The sequence below is a fragment of the Pan troglodytes genome, chromosome 7, assembly GCF_028858775.2.
Source record: "Pan troglodytes isolate AG18354 chromosome 7, NHGRI_mPanTro3-v2.0_pri, whole genome shotgun sequence".
Lineage (NCBI taxonomy): Eukaryota > Metazoa > Chordata > Mammalia > Primates > Hominidae > Pan > Pan troglodytes.
This window is the reverse complement of record NC_072405.2, coordinates 118,134,575-118,156,076: the sequence shown is the minus strand read 5'-3', so window position 1 is coordinate 118,156,076 and position 21,502 is coordinate 118,134,575. Positions and strand designations below refer to the sequence as shown.

Below are 21,502 nucleotides of genomic sequence, written 5' to 3'. Positions count from 1 at the left end.
TCAAAAAAATTTTAAAGGCAAAAACCTTTACTCTGATTGATAGAAGAAACTTGGCTTCTCAAACCAGACCCAATGAAGATAGCATGAGGCCAGTGGAATCTGTCCCTTCTCTCTCCTCTTTCTTTCCCCTTGTTATTTACCCAAAAGGGCAAACAAACAAAAACCTTTCATTATGTTTTAATATTGCATAAAAATATTTCAAAAGAGAAAACAAAATGGCATTTTTGCATTAGTGCATCTTTAATGCTAAAGCTAGTTTTTAAATAAAATTTTACAAATCTATCCAGTTTTAATTAGTTTGACCATAAGGTAACATTTTCATAAACTTTTTAGGATGCTTTACAATTTTCTGTTACACAACAGATTAATTTTCTAAGAAAACCATGTTATTTGGGCACATGGACTGAGATTCTGGCCCCTCATTAGTGTGCTTTTATTTTAATATTTAACCTATGGAAAAACAATTAAATAATTCCCTTCAAATCTTAGCCAACTTGCTCATACCCACAGAACTTTCTTTACAAGACCAACCCTTTTCTCTTGCTTAAGTCTTCAGTTTTGTCCCATTACTCTGTTACTCTGTTACTCTGTTTGTCTGAACTAGAAAAAATTACATTTCCTTTAACAAAAGCCATATTCCCATGCCTTCTTATAATCTTTTACCAAAAACATATTCCACTTTTCTTATGCACTTTGTATGTAAAACTGTTTCTCCAGTAGTCTCAATTACATGTTACAATGTTAACTGTTAGCAACCTTTATTTTCGGTGAAAACCTGACAAGTAAGTGATTTTAATTATGTACTAGGTGTGGAGTCTAGGCCATCAGGCAAATAAGGTCTGACTTTTCCCAGCATAGTAACTAGGTGGGGCATGGCTAACTCCACATGTCCTCAGGTCTCATCTAGAATCTAGTGCTCCGGAGTAGGTATATTGAACAATTTTTTAAATGTCAGAGGCAGTTTATGACAAAGCATTTAGCAAATGTGATATATGACCTTAATTTAGACCAAATGTCTACATTTTGAAGTCACATGAAGAAAAAGTCATTAAAGTTTGTTTCTCTGACAAAATACTTGATTTTAGAACTTATTTTTCTAAGCCAATTAATCAGAGCTCTTTTATATATAAACATCACATATACAACACATATAAGTAGACAGAAGATATAGTAGTTGTACAGTTTTTCATTTGCCAGTTTCTTAGTTGGATTCCTGGCTTCAGGGTGAAGCTCTTGGAGAACAGGGCCAGGAAAGCATGCAGTTTCTAGGGCCTAATAAGTAGACACAGCTGTAGGGCAAAGCCAGATCCCCAAAGATAAACCCACCCTTTTCTGTTTTATGGAAACATAGGCAAAAGATTCTCAATTTTGCAAGATGTTGCCCAATAGGCCGCAGGGGAACCAAATTAACATTTTTCATCCCAGCAAAATACACATAACAAAACAGACACTAGTCACCTGCGAAGAGTGGATAGTCGTCCCAAGACAGGCCTGTTGAACTCTCTTCAGGGCTCACCGAATGTGACCAGACAAATAAGGAGGGTTCTCTGAGTTAGACCTGCTGGACTTTCAGCAGTTCCTTCTGAGATCCACTCCACATACACACACACACACACACAAAGATGAGAAGGATAGAAGGCCTTCCAAATCAGATCCCTAACCAAGAACTCCAAGAGTATACCTTCCAAACTATCCTTCTATTCTCCATCTGAGAAATCTCCCTGAAATCTTCCTGTTTGAGAAGTCTCCCAAACTAAGATTCTTTCTACTAGTCAGGGAGAGTCAACTGAGACCTCCCAGAAGCCAAACCAAGACAGACACCCCACCACGGTGCTACAGAACCAGTCGGGAGAAGGAAGAAGGTGTTGGCAGACCCTAGGATACTCACCAACCCAGACACCCCAAAATGGAGCTACAGATTCCCTTTAATATGGCTACAGTTATGGGATGTCTCCAATAATTTTTAAATATCCAGATTTTTTGGCTTTACATTTAAGGATATTTGCAATTTGTTAGTCATAATCCTAAAAACACACATTTATGTAGAAGTAAACTGTCTTCTCACCAATATGCCCAGATGTGTTCTATGGAAAAGTATATTTTAGATACACATGCACATATGAAGACACAAAAACATACACATCTCGGGGAAATTGTGCATAGTCTCCATAATTTTTTGGGTGGCCTACTTCATTGCACTGAAACTATCAGTGACCCCGAATTTAAGATTCAATGGTCATTAAAACAGCTGCAGTTGTCTTTCAAAGAAAGATATATGTTAGAACCAATCTGGCTATTAATAAAACATTTAGATGATGAGCCCTGGGCATTGTATTACTGGAATTTAATTTTTTTTCTACAGGAAGATTAGGAAAACACATAAAGGCACCTAAAATACACTTACATATTGATCTTCTTTACAATTTATTACCCACAAATTTTGTCTGTTTTGTATTAGAATCAAACTGATTGGAAGGAATTTCCAGAAGTGTCTTAATTCATTAATTCCTTCTGATTTCTAAGCTACTGTAATGAAAATAGGTAACTAATTTTTGAAAATTCTAAAGGAGGAAGGTTTATTTACATCTGTTCTCAATAACTCAGTGTCTAGCTTTTCTAATACATAAAGGCATTATTATAACTATGTTATATCTTTGTAGTTGCAATTCTGTTTTTGATTAGTTACATAGTAAACAGTAGAAAACACTTCTATTTTTATAATAGAAATGTTAAAAGGTAATTTTTTTTTTTACCTATTCTGTGAGCATTGACATCTTTTTAAATTTCTTGACAATGCATTCTCTGTAGTCTTCTCAAAGTACCTATGATTATTTTGATTTTTTGGAACTCTTATTTGGATCTGCTGCCTTAAATCATCAAAAGCCAAACAGAATGCAGTATTTGAGCACAGTAAATATTCAGCGACCATCTTATGTTTACTGTTCCTGTTCACTGTTACTGGCATAGACTTCAACTCAAAGGCACTCACCAATTTAGCTCAAGTTTCACTACAGGTCCTTGAACCTGCCCTGCTAAGATCATGGAAGGTTTGTTTTGTATTCATCATAAGTCACTGATACTCTTTATATGTCAATCTCCAGGTAATGTCTTTTACAAAAATTATGGTAGTTTGGACTGTGAATCTCTTCTTGGATACCTCTGATTCACTGGTGATTCATTTTAAATAATTTTCATTACATTTAAAATTTCTAAATGCTATTTTTAAACTGTTGGTTTCTCATGCTTTAACGCCTGAGTTAAGTAAAACTGACAAGAACATACTGATAGAAGCATGACAATAAGCAATACTTGGAAAACTTATTACAGATACTTGTTGCATTTATATGTGTGTGTATACATGTAGTAGCTTCCTTTGATTTTAGTTTATATTGTATGTTTAACAGTCTCTATACTTTTTCTGGAGAGTAGAATGCCATTTTCAGTTGAGGAGACATGAACTCATTTCATTAAATATGAGGCCGCTTGTAAAAGATAATTAACTATGTTCTCCTGTTTTAATATTTGGTAGTTATAGACAAAGATATTTAGTATCAAGATAATCCAGCAAGGCTGTAGATTTCTTACAACCTTGGAAATGTGCTGTCTCTAATAATCGTGAGGTATGCCAAACATGTTAGAGTTCCTTCTCAAATATTTTTCCCCTAATTGAAATCCATTGCCTCTACTTGGGTAGTTGACAAAGATTCTGAAGTGACCAAAATATTTGTCTGGTCTTGTGGATAGAGACTATTTTGGCAAATGTTTGTTACTTTCTTTGTCCTGTAGGAATAACAAAATATACCATTGGTTATCCTCGTCTTGTATCAAACCAATCATGGTCCCAGGCTTCATTTTATGAATTTAAAGATTCAGCCACTTAAAGGAATGACCAGTTCATGGGGTTTGCAGGAATTTATGACAGAAGGGAAGAGAGTAACATTGGCCATTTCCTTCCTCTCCTCCCACTCAGGATTATATTTATGTAAGTCTTATAATGGACAAGAGGGTAAGCTTTGGGACCAGACTACATGAGTTCAAATCCCAACTCTACTACTTACTGCCTGTGGCATCTTAGGTTTACTTTACCTCTCTGATCCTCAGATTCTTCTGAAAATTTGGGATATCCTTCACCTTAAATATTTATCCCAATTACCTTTCTTTGATTATATGAATGTTAAATTATCACATGTACCATGAAAATATGTGCAGCTCTTATGTATCAATAAGAAAACTTTACAAAATAAAAAAGGAATAAAGTATTTCATAGGGATATTTTAAATATGAAATGAGTTATGCTCAGCACTTGGTACTTGGCACACTACTTACATTTATTTGATTTTAATAATTTGGAAGAAACTCAGCATCTAAAAGAAAAATATTTCTTGCCTTTTTTCTGTAATCCAGCAAATATCTTGATACCACTGGTATTTGTGTCACCTGGACTGAGAGGTACTTTTCTCATCTTTTTAGTTTTTGAAGTGCCAACTCTGCATTCCTTAGTTAGGCAGAAGCCCCAAACTTGATTATCAATTTGATTTATTTTCAACTGCAATTTTCTTAGTCTCTTTAGAATTTTTGCAAATGAACTAGACAGCCTTTTAAAAAGAACCTGTTCATGAATAGAGATATTCTGTAGAGTAACTCCAGTTTCTGGAATATGTCCACAGGAGAGATGAATCCGCTATAGCACAAGTGACCTACTCCACCTTGGCCAGAACATAAAGATAAGGGCCCTACCCCTGGGTGTGTACCCATGGGTGTGCCTCCCCACACTGGAAGCTTAATTTCTGCTTGCTTGCTTCTTGGGGGATTGCCTACAAATAGATCCCAGGGAAGGGAGTCCAGGCAGAAAGAGGTTTGCACACCCTTTCAGCAGTACTTTATGCTCTAGAATTGCATGCAGTTAACTTCGCACTAAGTCATCTATGAAGCTTAAAAAATATTCTGGGCTTTCAGGAGTTGGTGCATGGCTAGGGAATCTTTTTTAAGTTCCCTGGAGGATTGTTTTACTTCTGGCCTGTGAGCTGGCTTTTGGAACCACAGGTTTAAACTTTTTCTGACTCAGCTGAAAAATAAGCATCCTGTATTTTTTGTTTTTTTCCTTGAGTTTTGCCATAAGCACACTGTTGTTATGGAGTTGGAGCTGCTAAATGTGTTGCTTGACCCTGGGAAACTGAGGCTTTGAATGTCTTAACCCCAGGGAATAACTGATTTGAGGAATATGGGTTGTAGGCCAGGCCCATCAGGGATCTAATGGGACCCAAGGGAACCCTGATATTGTGTGGGATTGAGCAGGAAGGCTGATGCCCTTCTCCAGCCTAGTATTTACTTATTAATTTGTTTGTTCAGCAGCCATTTAAATGATTACGAGATCAAAGGCATTTTGCTGGGCACAAGGGATCCGAAGACTATAGTGGAAAAAGTACAGGTTTTAGAATCTGCCAGATGTTGGTTTGAATCACTGCTGAGCTATGTGATTTTGTGCTATTTACTTAACTTCTCGAAACCTATTTCCTCATCGGCAAAATAGAAATAATGCTTGCTTTGCGAGTTGCTGTAAGGATTAGAAATAATACAAGTAGGGCACCTTATATAGCGCTATCGTTTATTTAGTGTTTGTGTGCCAGGTATAATATGTGAAATTTTATACATATTCTCTTTCCTTATACAGATGCTGAAGCAGGCATCATTGTTACTACCAGTTTAGAATTGAGAAAACTAAGGTTTAGAAAAAGTGTCTAGTCCAAGATGTCTAGTTTCTAAGTGGCATAACTCTGCTTTGAATCTAGGGCTGTCTGACTCCCCAGACTCATGTTCTTAACCTTGTATTCTAGATGCCTGCCAAGGCTAGTATCATGTTGTACCCTGCTACTTCTCCAGGTTAGGCCTGGGAGTGATCCATCCAAGAGCTGTTCAGGCATCCATGGCTCTGTGGCGACTAAGGCATGTTGAATTCCTCTCTAGAGAATATGCAATTGAGACAAAAGAGGACTGAGGCTATTATAAGAGGGAGGTAAGCCAAAAAGTCACAGGGTTTATCAGGGATAGAGTGTAGCCTACATAGACCATGTACAAAGCTGAAGTTGAGGCCAGAAGCCGTGGGGGAGCCTGGGAAGAACAGGAGAGTTCATTGAACAGTAGATGACAAAGTATGGCTTTGGTTCCTGACCACTTTCAGTGTTTAGATGTAGCCCTTATATCTTTGCTCCAACTCTCAGTTGACATGAGTGTAATTGAATATCTGTAACTTGATTTTTGGGAAGACTCTAACCAGGATGCTATGGCACATTACATTGTAGCTATTTTAAATTATGTTTTAACATTTTTTAAAAATAGAGATGGGATCTCCCTGTGTTGTCCAGGCTGGTCTTGAACTCCTGGCCTCAAGTGATCCTCTCACCTCAGCCTCCCAAAGTGCTGGGATTACAGGTATGAGCCACCATGCCCAACCTATTTTTAATTATTTACAAACTAGTAACCATGATATACAGCCAAACAAAATTGCAATAGAAGGTGGTAAATATTACAATGAGGGAGGTTCAAAGTGCTGCAGGGCACAGAGTGGGGAATGTATTTATGATTCTTTGTGGAGCATACATCCCCTCATATTATCTTGTGTTGACTGTGTTCATGTAAGACCTGCCACTTAACTGAACTGTTGGCTTGGACCAGTAACCTATACCGTTTTCTTTAAGAGACAGGGTATTGCTTTGTCACCCAGGCTGGAGTATGGTGGCATGATCATAGCTCACTGCAGCCTCAAAATCCTGGACTCAAGCAATCCTTCTGCCTTAGGCTTCTGAGTAGCTGGGACTACAGGCGTGTACCATGCCCAGTCTCATTATCTTATATAGCTGCCATGTATAAACCATTACTTTCTTTTCACTTGTGTGTCAAGTTCCATAGAAATTGTGTTGAATCCAAATTAAATAAATGCTGCCATATGACAATGGTCTTAAATGTCATTTCTTGGGCTACTACTTTTTGTTTTTCATTTAGTTAATGGTTATTGATTTAAGACCAAGAGGAAGGTATTACATCTTCTTGTTCTAATGGAATTATTTTAAAAGGTACGTTCCGTTATAGTATGAAGTCAGCTATGGAGGAACTTAATTCTTTTCTGGTTATCCCATACCTCCTAATCAAATGAAAACAGCTGAATCATTTTCTCTGCAAACCTGATGGTTTTTCTGACTTAATTTAGGAGTGCCAAATGAGCTTGATATTTATCTGCATTTATTTTGAGTAAATTTAGGGCAGGCACCTGTACAACATCCTGGCAGCACAGTTTGAGTCCTTACCTTTTCCCCCAAAACATTCAATTAAATGAAAATGGATATAAAGCACTTATAGGGCCTGGTACAAAGTAGGAGTGTTCACCATCTCGCCTTACTTAGGAAACTTTATAGCCTGCATCTTGCTAAAATGTAAGAAAAAGAATAAGCAGTGAATCAATGCAGTATAAATTTACAGAAAATCTAAGTTACAGAGAAGTTGTTATTTATGCAGAATTTACCAGTTCATACAGGGTTTCAGAGTTAGGATGAGGTCAATGACTTTTTTTGTGGAACTCAGTCAGGGTAATATTGTCTTCAGTGCTTCTTTGCCCTCCTTGCAAAATGACTCAATAACTTGAAAAATGACTATCCTTATTTATTGACCTTTAAAGCTGGGAAAGTGGCCGGGCATGGTGGTTCATGCCTGTACTGTAATCCCAGCAGGAGGATCACGAGGTCAGGAGTTTGAGACCAGCCTGACCAACATGGTGAAAACCTGTCTCTACTAAAAATACAAAAAGTATCCAGGCATGGTGGCATGTGCCTGTAATCCCAGCTACTCAGGAGGCTGAGGCAGGAGAATCGCTTGAAGCCAGGAAGCGGAGGTTGCGGTGAACCAAGATCATGCCACTGCACTCCAGCCTGGGCGACAGAGCGAGACTCCATCTCAAAAAAAAAAAAACTGGGAAAGTATATGAGAGAATAGCTGAACTAGGCTCAGAGCACAGGTTTCCCCTTCTAATTAGCTGTAGAAGCATGGGTAGGGGTCACTCTAGATCTTCTGTGCTTCAGTTGCTTCATATCTAAACCACCTTGCAGAAGTGGACTACAGCAGGGCCTAGCAAATTGCCTAGTATATTTGCTGTCTTTCCACCCTCACCAGTGCAGCCAACTCATTGTGGTGCTGGAAGGCCAACTTGTCAGGAATCACCACCAAACAGCTTTCACCCTTGATGTCAAATCTATGTGACTTTCTGCACCAGAAGTTAGTGAAGATCATTTGCAGTTTTACATCTCTATTCTTATAAATAAGGAATCCAAGATAAGAACCTGTTATTTGCAGGTAGTTTAACTTTCCCATAAGAAAGTGACAACAAGAATTTGTGAATAATGCTTTTTCTCTAAATCAGTATTTGAATAGCAGATTTTCCTTCTTAATTTTCTTTTCTTCTCTCATTAGCCCAAATATCTTTTTAACAGCAGTGCAATTATATTTTTACCTTGTGCAGTACTTGGGTCTTGTTAATCTTTAGTCCACTAAAGAGATTACCTATGGTTAGAAAGAAATAAAAAGCCTCCATTGGGGGTTCAACAAAAAGTATTTAAGAAATTAGAGCCCCAAAGTTGCCCTGTACATTGTTTTAAAAAACCATCTCTTAACCAGTACTCTTACTGTAAAAGTGAATTATTGCCCCCTTGTGGTAGAATTGTGCATTTATTTTTTCACACAAATAGAGTCGTATTTTACTGTTTCTACTGCTCTGAAAAGTTTGTCCTTTACAATTAACCTAAAGTATTTATGAAAATAATTTTAGATAGTTTTAAAACTATCTCTTCTTGTTTGTGCTTACCTATGTGAAACACCACAGAATCCTGTCTTCAAACTGTTTTGTGTTTCTCTTTGACGGACTACGGATTTAAGAAACAAGCCCAAATCTCATTCAGATTACCTTGTTGTAGTCCTTATTGCTTCAAGAAAGCTGAAAAAGGTTATGGAATATTCTTACTGCCCCTTTAAAAGCCATGTCATACACTCGAAGAACAGATTTTCTTCAGAGCTGTAAAATGAGGAATTTCTGAGAATTTTTGAAATACCGTGTGCAGGAAACCGTAGTGGTAAATACAGTTCATTTATAAAGGTTCAGGTGATCTTCTTCAGGGTTAGCTTTTCTTAATACAGTTCATTTATAAAGGTTCAGGTGATCTTCAGGGTTAGCTTTTTTTTCCATTTCCATCATTTTGAACATGAAATAAAATTTTAAAACCAAATAGGACTTCCTGTCAACAAAATGGGTAACAGATCTGACTCCTAATAAAATGTCTTCTATGAGAAAAATTGAAGTCTTAAAGAAGCCATTTCATAATTTCATACTATTTTAGATTAAAAAAATACGGTAAATTTTTACAGATGAAAGAATAGTAACAGTCAGAGGCTTCCCATTTAAACTGGCTGATTGAAATAGCTTTTACAAATTAGTGTAAACCTGTGCAGGTAGTAAGTAGTCTGAATCCTGATATTCTGAATGATTGTCACATTTGTATGTTGAGAGAAGTAAATTTTGTCCGTTATTTATTTTGGACAGTTGTCACCCTCAGTAGTCTTGCAAGAAGAACAACTCTTGTAAGTTATCTCTAGATCATGTGTAGATTTTAAAAGCACATGCTCTTTTATGAAGATGAAATGACTAAGTGACCCTTTGAAAAATCTTCTAAGTTACTACTTGACATTCAAGTAAACTCTCAGCAGGTGGCTTGTTATTATTTTCAACACTTTAATGTTTATTGCTTTGTCTCTAGATTATTTTTTCTTAAGGAAAATGATAGCAAACCATTATTGAAGGATTAGATGTTGCCAGTCCTTTCAAAACACAGCTATCTGTAAAATCTTTTTAGTGAAAAGAAGAGGTGCATTTCTAGAAAACCAAATGATTGTTACTGAAAATGCCTTAAAAGGAACTGACAACACTTTGTGCTGTCAGTAAAGAGCCACAATTGATTCATTTCCTTTACTCTTTCCACCTTACCCTCACTTCTGACTCCACAGCCAGTGTAAATAAGTAACTCTTATTTTATTTACATTTTACATTATGTAAATAAGTAAAATAAAAATAATTAAAATATGCCCATTTACATTATGTGAATAAGTAAAATGTAAATTTATTTTTAATACATGTAAGTAAAATGTATATGTGTTAAATATATATGTATTGGTTGTGCATTTTACTTATATAACTCTTATACTTGAAAATTGCAAAGAGTAGATTTAAAATGTTCTCACACAAGAAAAAAGCATATTAGGTGATGGATGTGTTAATTCGCTTGATTATTAGCTTGATTAACCATATCACATTATATACATACATCACAATATCATGTTATACACTACAATTTTTATTTTTCAACTAAAATAAATGTGTTATTCTGAACTATATGGACAGTAGAAAGATTTTTATCTTAGGCTACATAGGACATAGTGTGGTAGATCCCAGTCCTGCTCATCATATTTGCCCACTTGAACTGCTTTCTAGAAGGAAAAAAGCTTCAAGAACTAACAAACCTCCATTCTTAATGTCTGAAGTGTTTAGGCCAATAGTTTTTAAGCTTTTATATTTCAGATCTAATTACAAGTGATGACTCTGCAAAAGAATCCGCTTACTATCATTTCCATTATAGTAGGAATGCTTTTGTATTACAGGCTTTTTCTTAGATCCATTTATGATAAGTTTTAGTGATATCCAACAGTAGTATTCCTGGATATAAAGTTAATTGTTATTACTTAAAATATAAAATATAAAAATATAAAATGCTATTTCTAAAATAAAAATATAAAATGCTATTACTAAAAATATAAAATATAAAATACTTGCATTCATAAAGGGAAAACAAACTTTATTCCCTCAGTAATCACAAAAAGAAGAGGTCATGAAAAGTGTAGTCAGGACATTTAAGTACGTTACAATTTTTTCAGTATTAAAGATCCCTGTGCATGAATCTTTGTCCAAGTTTAGATTATGTTCTGAGGGATAGAGTCCTAGATCTGAGTCAAAAGTTAAGAATATTTTTTAATCCTTTTCTACACATTGGCAGATGGCTTTTCAGAAAGGCTGTATCAATTTTATATTCTCAATGCATCCTGTTGCCTGTCTCATGACATTCTTACAAGTGTTAGATATTTTTACTTTTAAGGATCTTTGTAGTGGCATCTCATCTTATTTGGAGGTTTTAATTGTGAGATTTGATTATTTAAATATATTTATTAGCTATTTTTATTTCCTTTATGAATTGTTTAGGTCTCGTCTATTTTTAAATGAACTTTAAAAAATATTTTAGAAACCAGTTGGTGTTTTCTAGACAATCACTAATCTTAAATAAATACCTCTTGCTACTCATTCTTGGGCAAAATCAAGTTGCCCATATGGAAAAAAAAATGGTACAGTACTGCTCATCATTTACAACTCAGTCCTTCTGACTTTAGATGTAAAAGGAGCATTTCATGTTCTGCTTCCAGAGTGTTCTCTGAAATATGACAATATCTGCCAGGTTGGTGGTTACACAGGTTTCTTGTCCCTAAGTTTTAGTGGCTTTGAAGAATGACTGAATCTCTCTGAGGTGATTTCGAAATCTCCATGTTGAATTTTATAATTCAGTGAAGCCCAGGTTTCAAGTTAGAGCATTACAAACTTAAAAATCAGTAAAACTCAGTCCTAGTTTTGTCGCAGTTGTGGCTACAACAGTAAATTCCAGTTAATTATATTTGTCATAATTGTGGCTTACTTTCCACAGCTTGTGTGTTTATATATGTATGTAGGTATGTCCATGTATTACGTATACATATATATAGAGAGAGAAGCTTTTATCTCTTTTATAGTCAAAGCTACTGAAATTTTTCTTTAGTTTTCTTCCATTAAAAGCCTTTCTTAAAACACACAGCATTATGGAAACTCTAGACAGCCTCGGTGCTTTACTCTGAGGGATGTACAAGAAACATTTTTCCAGTGATGGAAAGATTCTTACCTATACCCAGTGAGAGGAAAGAGAGCATTTGAAGACCTTTGACTTTGAGAGTTTATGAAAGAATGAAATCACTGTCTGACTGGCAGTGGAGCTGGCATTTGCACAGCTTCATGTAATTTGTGAGTCTGCCTATATCTTGGTTCAAAATAATCTACCCTGTTTCTGATTCTAATAGCAGCAATTCACAGCTGGATGGTAGCAGTATTTCCATAAGGAATTGTTCATATTTCTCTGCAGAAGAGTTGATAGGTTATGCTCTTGGACCATTTCCACATGTGAGCAAGTCAATGTAATTACATTAGTTAGAATGTGGCTTTGATAGTATCTTTCTAATTTTGTTCATTTTGAGGATAATCTTGTCTTGCCAGTGATATTCTACACATCTTCCTTTCATCCTAGGGCCACAACTTTTTCACAGTGTCTCATAACTTTCTAGTGAATGATGACTGTAGTATTTTCATTCTATAAACATAGAGACTAAGAGTCAGGCATATGCCTTACCAGACATCTCAGTTACAAGACTGTGCCTAGCCTACCAGGTTTTCTTCTTCCCAGAAGTAGCCTTTCTCTAAACCACATTGCATTGCCTTCCTTAAAAACGGTAATAATTGGGACCAGTCATCTCCTTGCATCTGCATAACAGTGCTGAAAAGATCTGCCCTGTAGACCTGATTCTACCTGATTTTGAAGAGATTCCCTTAGTTATGATGTGTCAAGGCCACTGCATTCTCAAGACACTAGGGATAAAGATATGCAAAATTTGTCACTAGAATTGGATATGTTGGATGTTGACAATCCCCTCGTAAAACTCAAACTTTTTTTTTTTCTAATGATCCTGGGCAGTATCTATTCCAAGTCTTCTCTTGTGAACTAAAAAGTAAAGTTAAATTCATGACTTGAATTATGCGTTGGGTGACTACCATCATATTTGCCTTTAAATACTTCCTGTATAGCATATATGTGCTTGGGAATGTGCAGCAATTGAAGTCTAGAAGTCATTCTCCAAGTCTAATCCCGCATCCACAGAGGTAAAGAAATTAAGCAGAAACAGAAATTAGCACGTTTGTATGTCTATTATAACTTATTTTCAAATATATAGATAAAACGAGGATTTTTTTGTTAGCTTTAATCTTACCGATTTCTTTTCTCATGTTTGAAAATCTTAGAACGTGAAAAAAGCATTTGTATGAAAGACCCTTTCTGTATGTTACGTTGTATTTTAGTATTCTTTTACTACTTTTGCTACTTTGAGCTGGGCTTGAAGTCAGAACAATGTAGTATGGACCACAAAATATTTTCAGTTAATTTAGGCCTGTCTGTGGTCAAATCTTGGCTAACCATCTTAATTCCTCGGTATTTGCAATATATCTTATGTGAGAAAAGGGACTGGCCAAAAGCAAAACCAACCAACCAAACAATAGCAAAGAGGTGTCATTCAAGAGAGACTTCTGAGGAAAATCTTTAGGGTTGTAATTAGGGCCCCCAAACATTGCTTGTTGGAATTGGTACCATATAGCTTATTGCCAACAGAGTAATTGTACAAGTTAAAAAATTATTTTACATAAATAAGCTTTCAGAAGCATTGCTGAATTTTTGGCCAGGATTACCAACTGTTTTATGCAAGTATTGAGTAACTTCCCTATGACACAATATCATATCAGCCAGTAAACCCAAAACCATTTAATATTGACAATTACTTCAGAATAATATATTGGGTAAATGAAATTGACCATCTTAAAATGAGCTTTTCCCATCATTTTGCATGGATTTGCTGTTAGTGAAAGTAGTACATATTTAACTCGCAACTACATAATTTACACGAAGCTTTCTTGTGAATGTGAAAAGTTTTCTTTAACATATATTCTTTAACATATATTCAGTATTAAAATCTAGTAAGATAAGCTTTATTTTTCCATTCACTTAATTTCAATTTGCTTTTAAAAGAAACTCCAGGCTTTATATCAATTAAGCATAAACCAAATGAATTTAAAATGTAGTCAGTAATGATTATTTAAACTAAGGATTTTGTTGTTTAGAGAAAATACAGAACAAAAACTTCATAACACTTTATAATTGAAGCTTTTAAAATATGCTATATTTTGTATTAAGTATTTCATTTTTCTGCCCTCCTTTGGTGTGTCTCATCATTAGAGATAATGTTACTAAATAGTTGTAACTTTACAGCTGCTTTGATTAATGATGGCTTGAACTAAGGTTTCATTGGGTAGGATTAACTACGTTTCAAGATGGCAAACTGCCATTATAACATTAATGCCAGAATTTAATGAGAACCAGAAGTTAGCTTTAAGGACCTTTATAATTTAATATGGGGGCATGATCATGTTCTCATTGTTTTAATGCAATGTCCTATTAAACATAAGTTATTCTTTTAAATCTTTTTTTCTTGTGATAAAAAGATGTAAAAACATTTGCTCAGCAAATGTTTATTGACTATCGACTAAGTGCCAGTCACTGTGCTAGGGTCTTGAAGAGTAAGCCTGTTTTCCATCCTTAAAACAGATCCTTTCTGATCAGAAAGAACAGAAATAAGAAACATCTACCTTATTTAGAAATCTCATGGCCTTCCTTAACCTTGTATGACTCTGGTTTCCTAATTCATGTATCTCCCTAGACTCTGGTCTGTTTCCTTTTCATTTTTGACATCAGCCTCCTTCTCCATAGGCTAGATTGAAAAATTGGCCTGCTATATGCCTGGAATGAAAGGGTCTGGGTTATGTAATTTTACAGGTATGGGAAGGATGAAGAGCACAAAACTGAATGTCCTGTTCCCTATTCGTAGTACTGATTACTGTGCTGTCAAATAGCTACACCTTACAGGAAGAGAAAAGTTAAGCTTTATAGAACTACAAGATAAAATTTGAAGTAGGGAAAGTAAGAAAGAGAGGAAGAACAGCCAACAGGATTCTTTCTTGTTCATTGAGACAAAAGTCTTCCTGTACTGAAGGTGTGTAGGGGTGACTTACTTTCTGTAAAATGCAGGAGACCTTTAAAGCCCTTTTCTGTTCTAAAAAATCCTCTGATTTCTGTGTGTTTAGAACTCAAAGAGGTGATGGACCTAAGACAGATGTCTCATGTTCTTTATTCTTTTTTCTCAAAATCTTATGTGTACATACTTAGAAAGGTTGAGACCTTATAAAGTAAGACTGTAAAACTATAACCACAGATGGAGGAAGTAAAATATAGCAGAGGCAAAGAAAAAAACAGCATTTAAAAAATTCCTGATGGTGGAAAACCTCAACTAGTTAGCTTGTAGCCTGGGCTTCCTAGTGGCTAAGGCAAAGAAGAGAAATAGGATAACTTGGTATGATCGTCTGGTAGTTAGACACATACCACCAGTTTATCAAAACAAATAAGCATTCTTCTTGCTCTCCATTAATAACAACAACTTGTCCAGGGGATTTGGATAAGAAGCCATAAGGTATATAATGAATGATGTCTTCATGAATTTTTATAGAAAATAAAGGATTGCAAGAACAAAAAACCAAACACCGCATATTCTCACTCATAGGTGGGAATTGAACAATGAGATCACATGGACACAGGAAGGGGAATATCACACTCTGGGGACTGTGGTGGGGAGGGGGGAGGGATAGCATTGGGAGATAGATATACCTAATGCTAGATGACGAGTTAGTGGGTGCAGCGCACCAGCATGGCACATGTATACATATGTAACTAACCTGCACAATGTGCACATGTACCCTAAAACTTAAAGTATAATTAAAAAAAAAAAAGAAAATAAAGGATTGCACATATGTCATTTTATACATTGGTATTTGGAATATGGAGGAAATAATGTTAAAAGCGAGACTCTTTTTCCCCCATGGGGAAAGGGAGAGAGGAGTTTGAAACTTCTGGTATGTTTGCTATAGATAGATGCTTATTTTCTTTTGACCCACTGACATGTGGAGCAGTAGTAAGATGTAAAGATGTGTAGAAAAGGGTATCATTGTTAGAAGTAGGAGGGAATAAATGGAATTTTTGTGGCAGGATGATATTTGAAAGACGGATCAGGCCACTGGGAGGTTTTTCAATATGCCAGTTCCCTCTAACAGGAAAATCAGTCTCTGTTTTAGACAGCATATCTAATTTAGTAAATTATTATTATTCTGTCAAAATTAATGTGAACAATTTTCTCTTTGAGGCTTTTTCCATAGGTGATGTTTTCCAGATGGGCTTTGTGCAAAACTCCCAATATTTTTGTGTTTTCTTTCCTGGAGAAAGAGCCATTTCTGACATCTCTTCTTTTCTTTCCTTCATTGCAGGGAAGAGAACACCAAAGGCGAAGGAGAAGAGGAACAAGAAAAAGAAAAGGAAGCTGATAGAAAGGGCCCAGGAGCAACACAGCGTCTTCCTAGCTACAGACAGAGCTAACCAATAAAACAAGAGATCCGGTAGATTTTTAGGGGTTTTTGTTTTTGCAAATGTGCACAAAGCTACTCTCCACTCCTGCACACTGGTGTGCAGCCTTTGTGCTGCTCTGCCCAGTATCTGTTCCCAGTAACATGGTGAAAGGAAGCACCACCAGCATGGCCCCTGTGTTATTTATGCTTTGATTTGAATCTGGAGACTGTGAAGGCAGGAGTAAGTGCACAGCCCGTGACTTGGCTCAGTGTGTGCTGAGAGAATCCGTCCCCGGCACCATGGACATGCTAGAGGTGTGAGGCTGCAGAACACCGCTGGAGGACGGACTTGTGCCTATTTATGTGAAAGAAGATGCTTGGCAGGCAATGCGCTATTCACTCGTGACCTTTATTTCTCACATTGTGCATTTTCAAGGATATGTTTGTGTGGATATCTGCTTAGTGTTACCACATGGTATTCTCAGCATGTTACCTTCACACTGTTGTGCGATGAAACTGCTTTTAGCTGAGGATACGCTCTGGAAATTCCTGCTCAGTTTCACTGCAGCCCTAATATGTACATATACTGCAGGAGCTACATATAAAGCTCTTATTTACTGTATATTTATGCTTTCTTGTGGGTAACAAGTCATACCTGATTAATATGATGCCACTTTGTTTCTAGTGGTTCCTAACCCATTGTCTGATAAATGACTTTTCTAGTTTGGGGAATTGACACTTGTTTTGTTGCCTCTTGAAACTTTTTTTTTCCCCCTCATTGTGGGCTTATTTCTCATTGTAAGGGTAGGATAAACTAGTTTTTGTATATAGAGTCAAATGACCAGTGTCAAAGAGTTTGCATATTGGGTAGACCTTCTTCACTTCACATGTCCCACACATATAGATAAAGCAGCAGGTGGCATCTGGCAATCAGAAGCCCAAACTGCCTTTCAGTCTAAGATGTGATGACTTTGATGAAACACAACTGAAAACATGAGGGACTATATCCAGTCACTTGTAGCCAGTTTCACAGGCCAGCTACAGAATTGTCCAAACATTATTTCTGACTGCAATTTTTTTTCCCCCAAATTTAAAGCAATCCCTGGCTTTAAATGACAAGGCACCTACCAATGTTCTTGGGTCACTGAAGAAGCTACTACCATGAGCCTGTGCATAGAATTTTAGGAGATAAAAGGATGAATTTCTGTGACTGCCAGTCAGATCTTAACAGGTTTCTGTTGAGCCAGAATCTGTTTCAGATCCAAGATGGAGAGGAACACTATGGAAACTTCCCAGGTGACTTTCAGAGCAGTTGTTTCAAACACATCATTGTCCTTTTAGGGGAACCAGTTTTTAGAAGGTTGTGAATTGGCTTTTTCACAAAGCATTATTATCTTCCTGGCTGATCCAGGAGAAAATTAGAACAGAAAAATAATGGTTGTGGATTTTGAAACAAAGCAAGGTAAAGCCTTTTTTTTTTCACCTTGCATTGGCAAAACTACCTCTTCAGTGTTTTTGTTTAACTTTTGATTCAAAAGCATCTTACCAATAAGGATAAATATCATATACATCGTTATGAAAATATTGCTATGAGATAATAAGCCACATATGAATGTTGTATACAACTTTAGGGTTTGCATTTAATCCTGAAGTGTTACCTCCTTTCATGTCTATTTACACTATTTTCCCATTTACTAAGTGGGGAGGGGGTCTCCTTATATAGTGCTTCATCGTTAATAAGTCAATACCTGTTGTTCCTGGGATGTTCTTTTTTGTGCATTAAAAACTTCAAAATTATTTTTTGTGGAGATTTCTTTTTTACTTTAGAGATACATTTAGAAATAACTCAGTACTTTGTTCTACCCCCAAAATAACAGCCCTTTAAAAAAGACAGGCAAATCTTTAAAAACCTATATTGGTAACTACATCTAGAACACTAAGTAGTTTATAACTGTAAACTAGAGTCCAAGTGCCCGAGTTCTAATCCAGACTGAGAGTGGCCTGTGAAAATTACTTAATCCCTCCACTCTCAGTTTCCTTATCTGTGAAATGGGGATCACATTATCATCTGCCTCTAGGGGCTGTGTTTTAAGGACCAAATGAAAATATATGCAGGGAAATATATACAGGGTTGTACTTTAAGGATATAATTAGGTAAAATGTGTAAAGTATGGTCACCACGGCATTCTATATACTAAGTACTATACAAGTTGGTCACCTATTACATCTTTCAATGGCTATTTAGATTCTTTTAAAAAATATTGATTTCTCCTTATTAACAAAATAGAACGTTTATGAAAAGTATCAATCTAATCTATTGCTTGGTGCCTGGGCATTATTTGCTAAAACATTTACATCTGCTTGATTTCTGACTCTCCCTGATATAAGCAGCATACACACACAGATACACACAAAACTGAATTCTTTCCTCTATCAATCAGTAAGGGTGCAATCAAGGAAATAAACTAGTCAGGGTGTTTCAAATGGGGAATTTAACACCAGAAATTGGTTATACAGGTGATAAAGGAGACACGAAGCCAAAATATGTTGCCAAGATGACCCAGAGATTAGCAACAGCAGGAGGCACTATTTTACCCCTAATGCAAGAGGGATTACAAGAAGAGGTGGAGTTTCCAAAATCTAGAAGCTACAGGTGCCCAGCTAGACTTAGAACCATAGATGAGGCTAGAGCTATAACCACAGAAGGAGCTGGAACTGAGGACAGAAAGCTTGTTTGGTAGGAGCTGAAATATTGGAGATGATCTTGTTGCTGTGAGAAATGCTGCTTGAGGCAAATTCATAGAGGAGGAAATACCCTGGCTTCTCCCTATCTCCCAACTTCCAGTCTTCCACCAGTGCCCGCTATTGCCCAAAGCTGCCCAGAAGCCAGTAGGCAAGGGAGTCTGGGTAACACAGTTTTCTGTGGTTCAGAAGAGCCTGAGGGAAGGGCAGCGGGTAGATCTAAGAGCAACCAAATGATCGGCATAATCACTGATAAAACTGCCTTCAACTGTTCCCCTTCCTGCTTTTCCTATTGGACAGTTAATTATTTACCTAGTTGATTAAAGGCTCTTGTATTCGTCATTTACTTCCTTTGTTCCCTACATCTAGTCAGTTACTAATATCTAATGAGTTTACCTTGGAAATATCTCTTGATTTTCTCCGCACCCCTTTACTTTCTCTGCCCAAGGCTGGTCCTCTTTGTCTCTTTTTCTGGACTGTTCCACTCTTCCTAGACATCATTCTTGCCCCCACCTTCACTCACTCCAATTATTCCTTTGTATTTCTATCACTTATTTTTCTATTAACAATTTTTTACTGCTTTTAAAAAAAAAATACTTTCCCATTCCCTATAGAACAAAATTTTGCAATTCTTCAGTGCCCTTTTAATGTCATCTTCACCCATGTATCTTACAGAGATCAACAAAAGACTGAATGGGGTGGAAGACTGTGGTAAAATCTTCAAGGGTTCCTTGATGGTAAACTTGGACATGCTCACTGTATTCGTTGATACCCCTTGAATCACAAAGACAGAAATGCAAGGGCAGACATGGCATTAAAAGTAGATGATATTAGCATGTGTTGGTTTCTGATAAAAATGTAGGTGATAAACATTAAATCTTGAAATCTCCAATTCTTGTTTTACTTCTTATTAAAACAAAATAGATCTTTATTTTAGGCCCAAACCTAAAGTGAAATATTAAACATTCAAAAAGCAAATGTTTTTTCTACATACAGTTTCTCTTTCTAGGTTCATTTACATGGGTAGCACCACTACCTTCTAGCATTCCCTTGACTGAGAGGTTGAAGAAGCTGAAAAATGTGTGATGAATAAAGATTTTGATGGATTTCCATATTCATCTCTGATGAATCATTACAGCAAACTGCCATGTGCCATTTTCTCCTGCTCTAGCAGACATTGTTACTCACTGTCTCTCTACCTCTGAGCAAGACATGTAGATTCAGAATCCTTCCCAACAAAAGTGTTCCAAGAAAACATTACCAATATATTGGAATTGACAGGGGAATTACAACTTTTTGCTTTCCGGGTTCAACTTAATGCCCTAGAGAGTGATTCCTTCACCCAGACACCCTCTTTGGAGCACTCCATGACGTATTTTTCAAACATTTCCGCTAATACCCTTACAGGCAGAGAAGAACAAATTCATAACTCTGGAATTATAACCTGAAGCAGCCTCATTTTAATCCTGATTTTAAAATAATTCATGCAAATATTGCATTCTACTCAATAAAATGCCTATTTTTAAATGCAAAAGTATTCCCCTATCCTTTGACATTCCCTCCGAAAACCTTGGAGCAAAATCACATTTCAGGAAGATGTTCTATGTTTATTCAGTCCTAGGTTTTACATACTCCTTGGCAAGTAGTTCCTTGTCCCTGGAAAAATACATATCTTCATTTAAGAAGCTGAAGAGTAGTTCTTTGGTAGTGTTCACAAATGGCTTTACCAACTAATTCCTCCTTGGGTTTTATGACCTCAGGCTCCCCAGGTGCACATTCAACTTTAATTTGATTCTTTTTCTACTGGCTTCCTTTCTCCTCTTTTCTACTTTAGTTATGATTCAGCCACAAGCTGCCTTCCCTCTGTTTTTGAGAAAAGAGGTAGCAATCTTTTTCTGTAAAGGGCCAGAGAGTAAATATTTTAGGCTTTGTGGACCACACTATCTCAGTGGCAGCTACTCAGCTGTTATAGCAGAAAAGCAGCCATATTCAGTATGTAAATGAGTGGGCATGACTATGTTGCAATACAACTTTATCTAAACTTAAATGTGAATTTCATAGTTCTCACATGTCATAATATATTCTTTTGTGTTGCAGGAAGTCAGGGACCCTGAACAGAGGGACTGGCTGAAGCCATGGCTGAAGAACATAAATTGTGAAGATTTCATGAACATTTATTAGTTCCCCAAATTAATACATTTATAATTTCTTATGCCTGTCTTTACTGCAATCTCTGAACACAAACTGTGAAGATTTCATGGACATTTATCACTTCCCAAATCAATACTCTTGTGATTTCCTATGCCTGTCTTTAATCTCTTAATCCCATCATCTTCGTAAGATGAGGATGTATGTCATCTCAGAACCCTGTGATGATTGCATTAA

The 21,502-nt window shown here is 36.4% G+C and overlaps 1 protein-coding gene and 1 long non-coding RNA gene across 4 annotated transcripts in view; one reads left to right on the top strand and one right to left on the bottom strand.

Annotated features, from left to right (window-relative positions):
- Window positions 1-18,172, top strand: part of RSPO2 (R-spondin 2) — a 191,536-nt gene extending 173,364 nt beyond the window's left edge. For all 3 annotated transcript variants that reach the window (XM_001135096.6, XM_009455801.5, XM_009455800.5), the window contains exon 6: window positions 16,298-18,172. In XM_001135096.6, the coding sequence (XP_001135096.1) occupies window positions 16,298-16,413 (116 nt within the window). In that variant the 3' untranslated portion in view covers window positions 16,414-18,172. The remainder of the gene's footprint in view (window positions 1-16,297) is intronic.
- Window positions 1-21,502, bottom strand: part of LOC129135754 (uncharacterized) — a 276,296-nt gene that overhangs the window by 1,111 nt on the left and 253,683 nt on the right. The window lies entirely within an intron of this gene.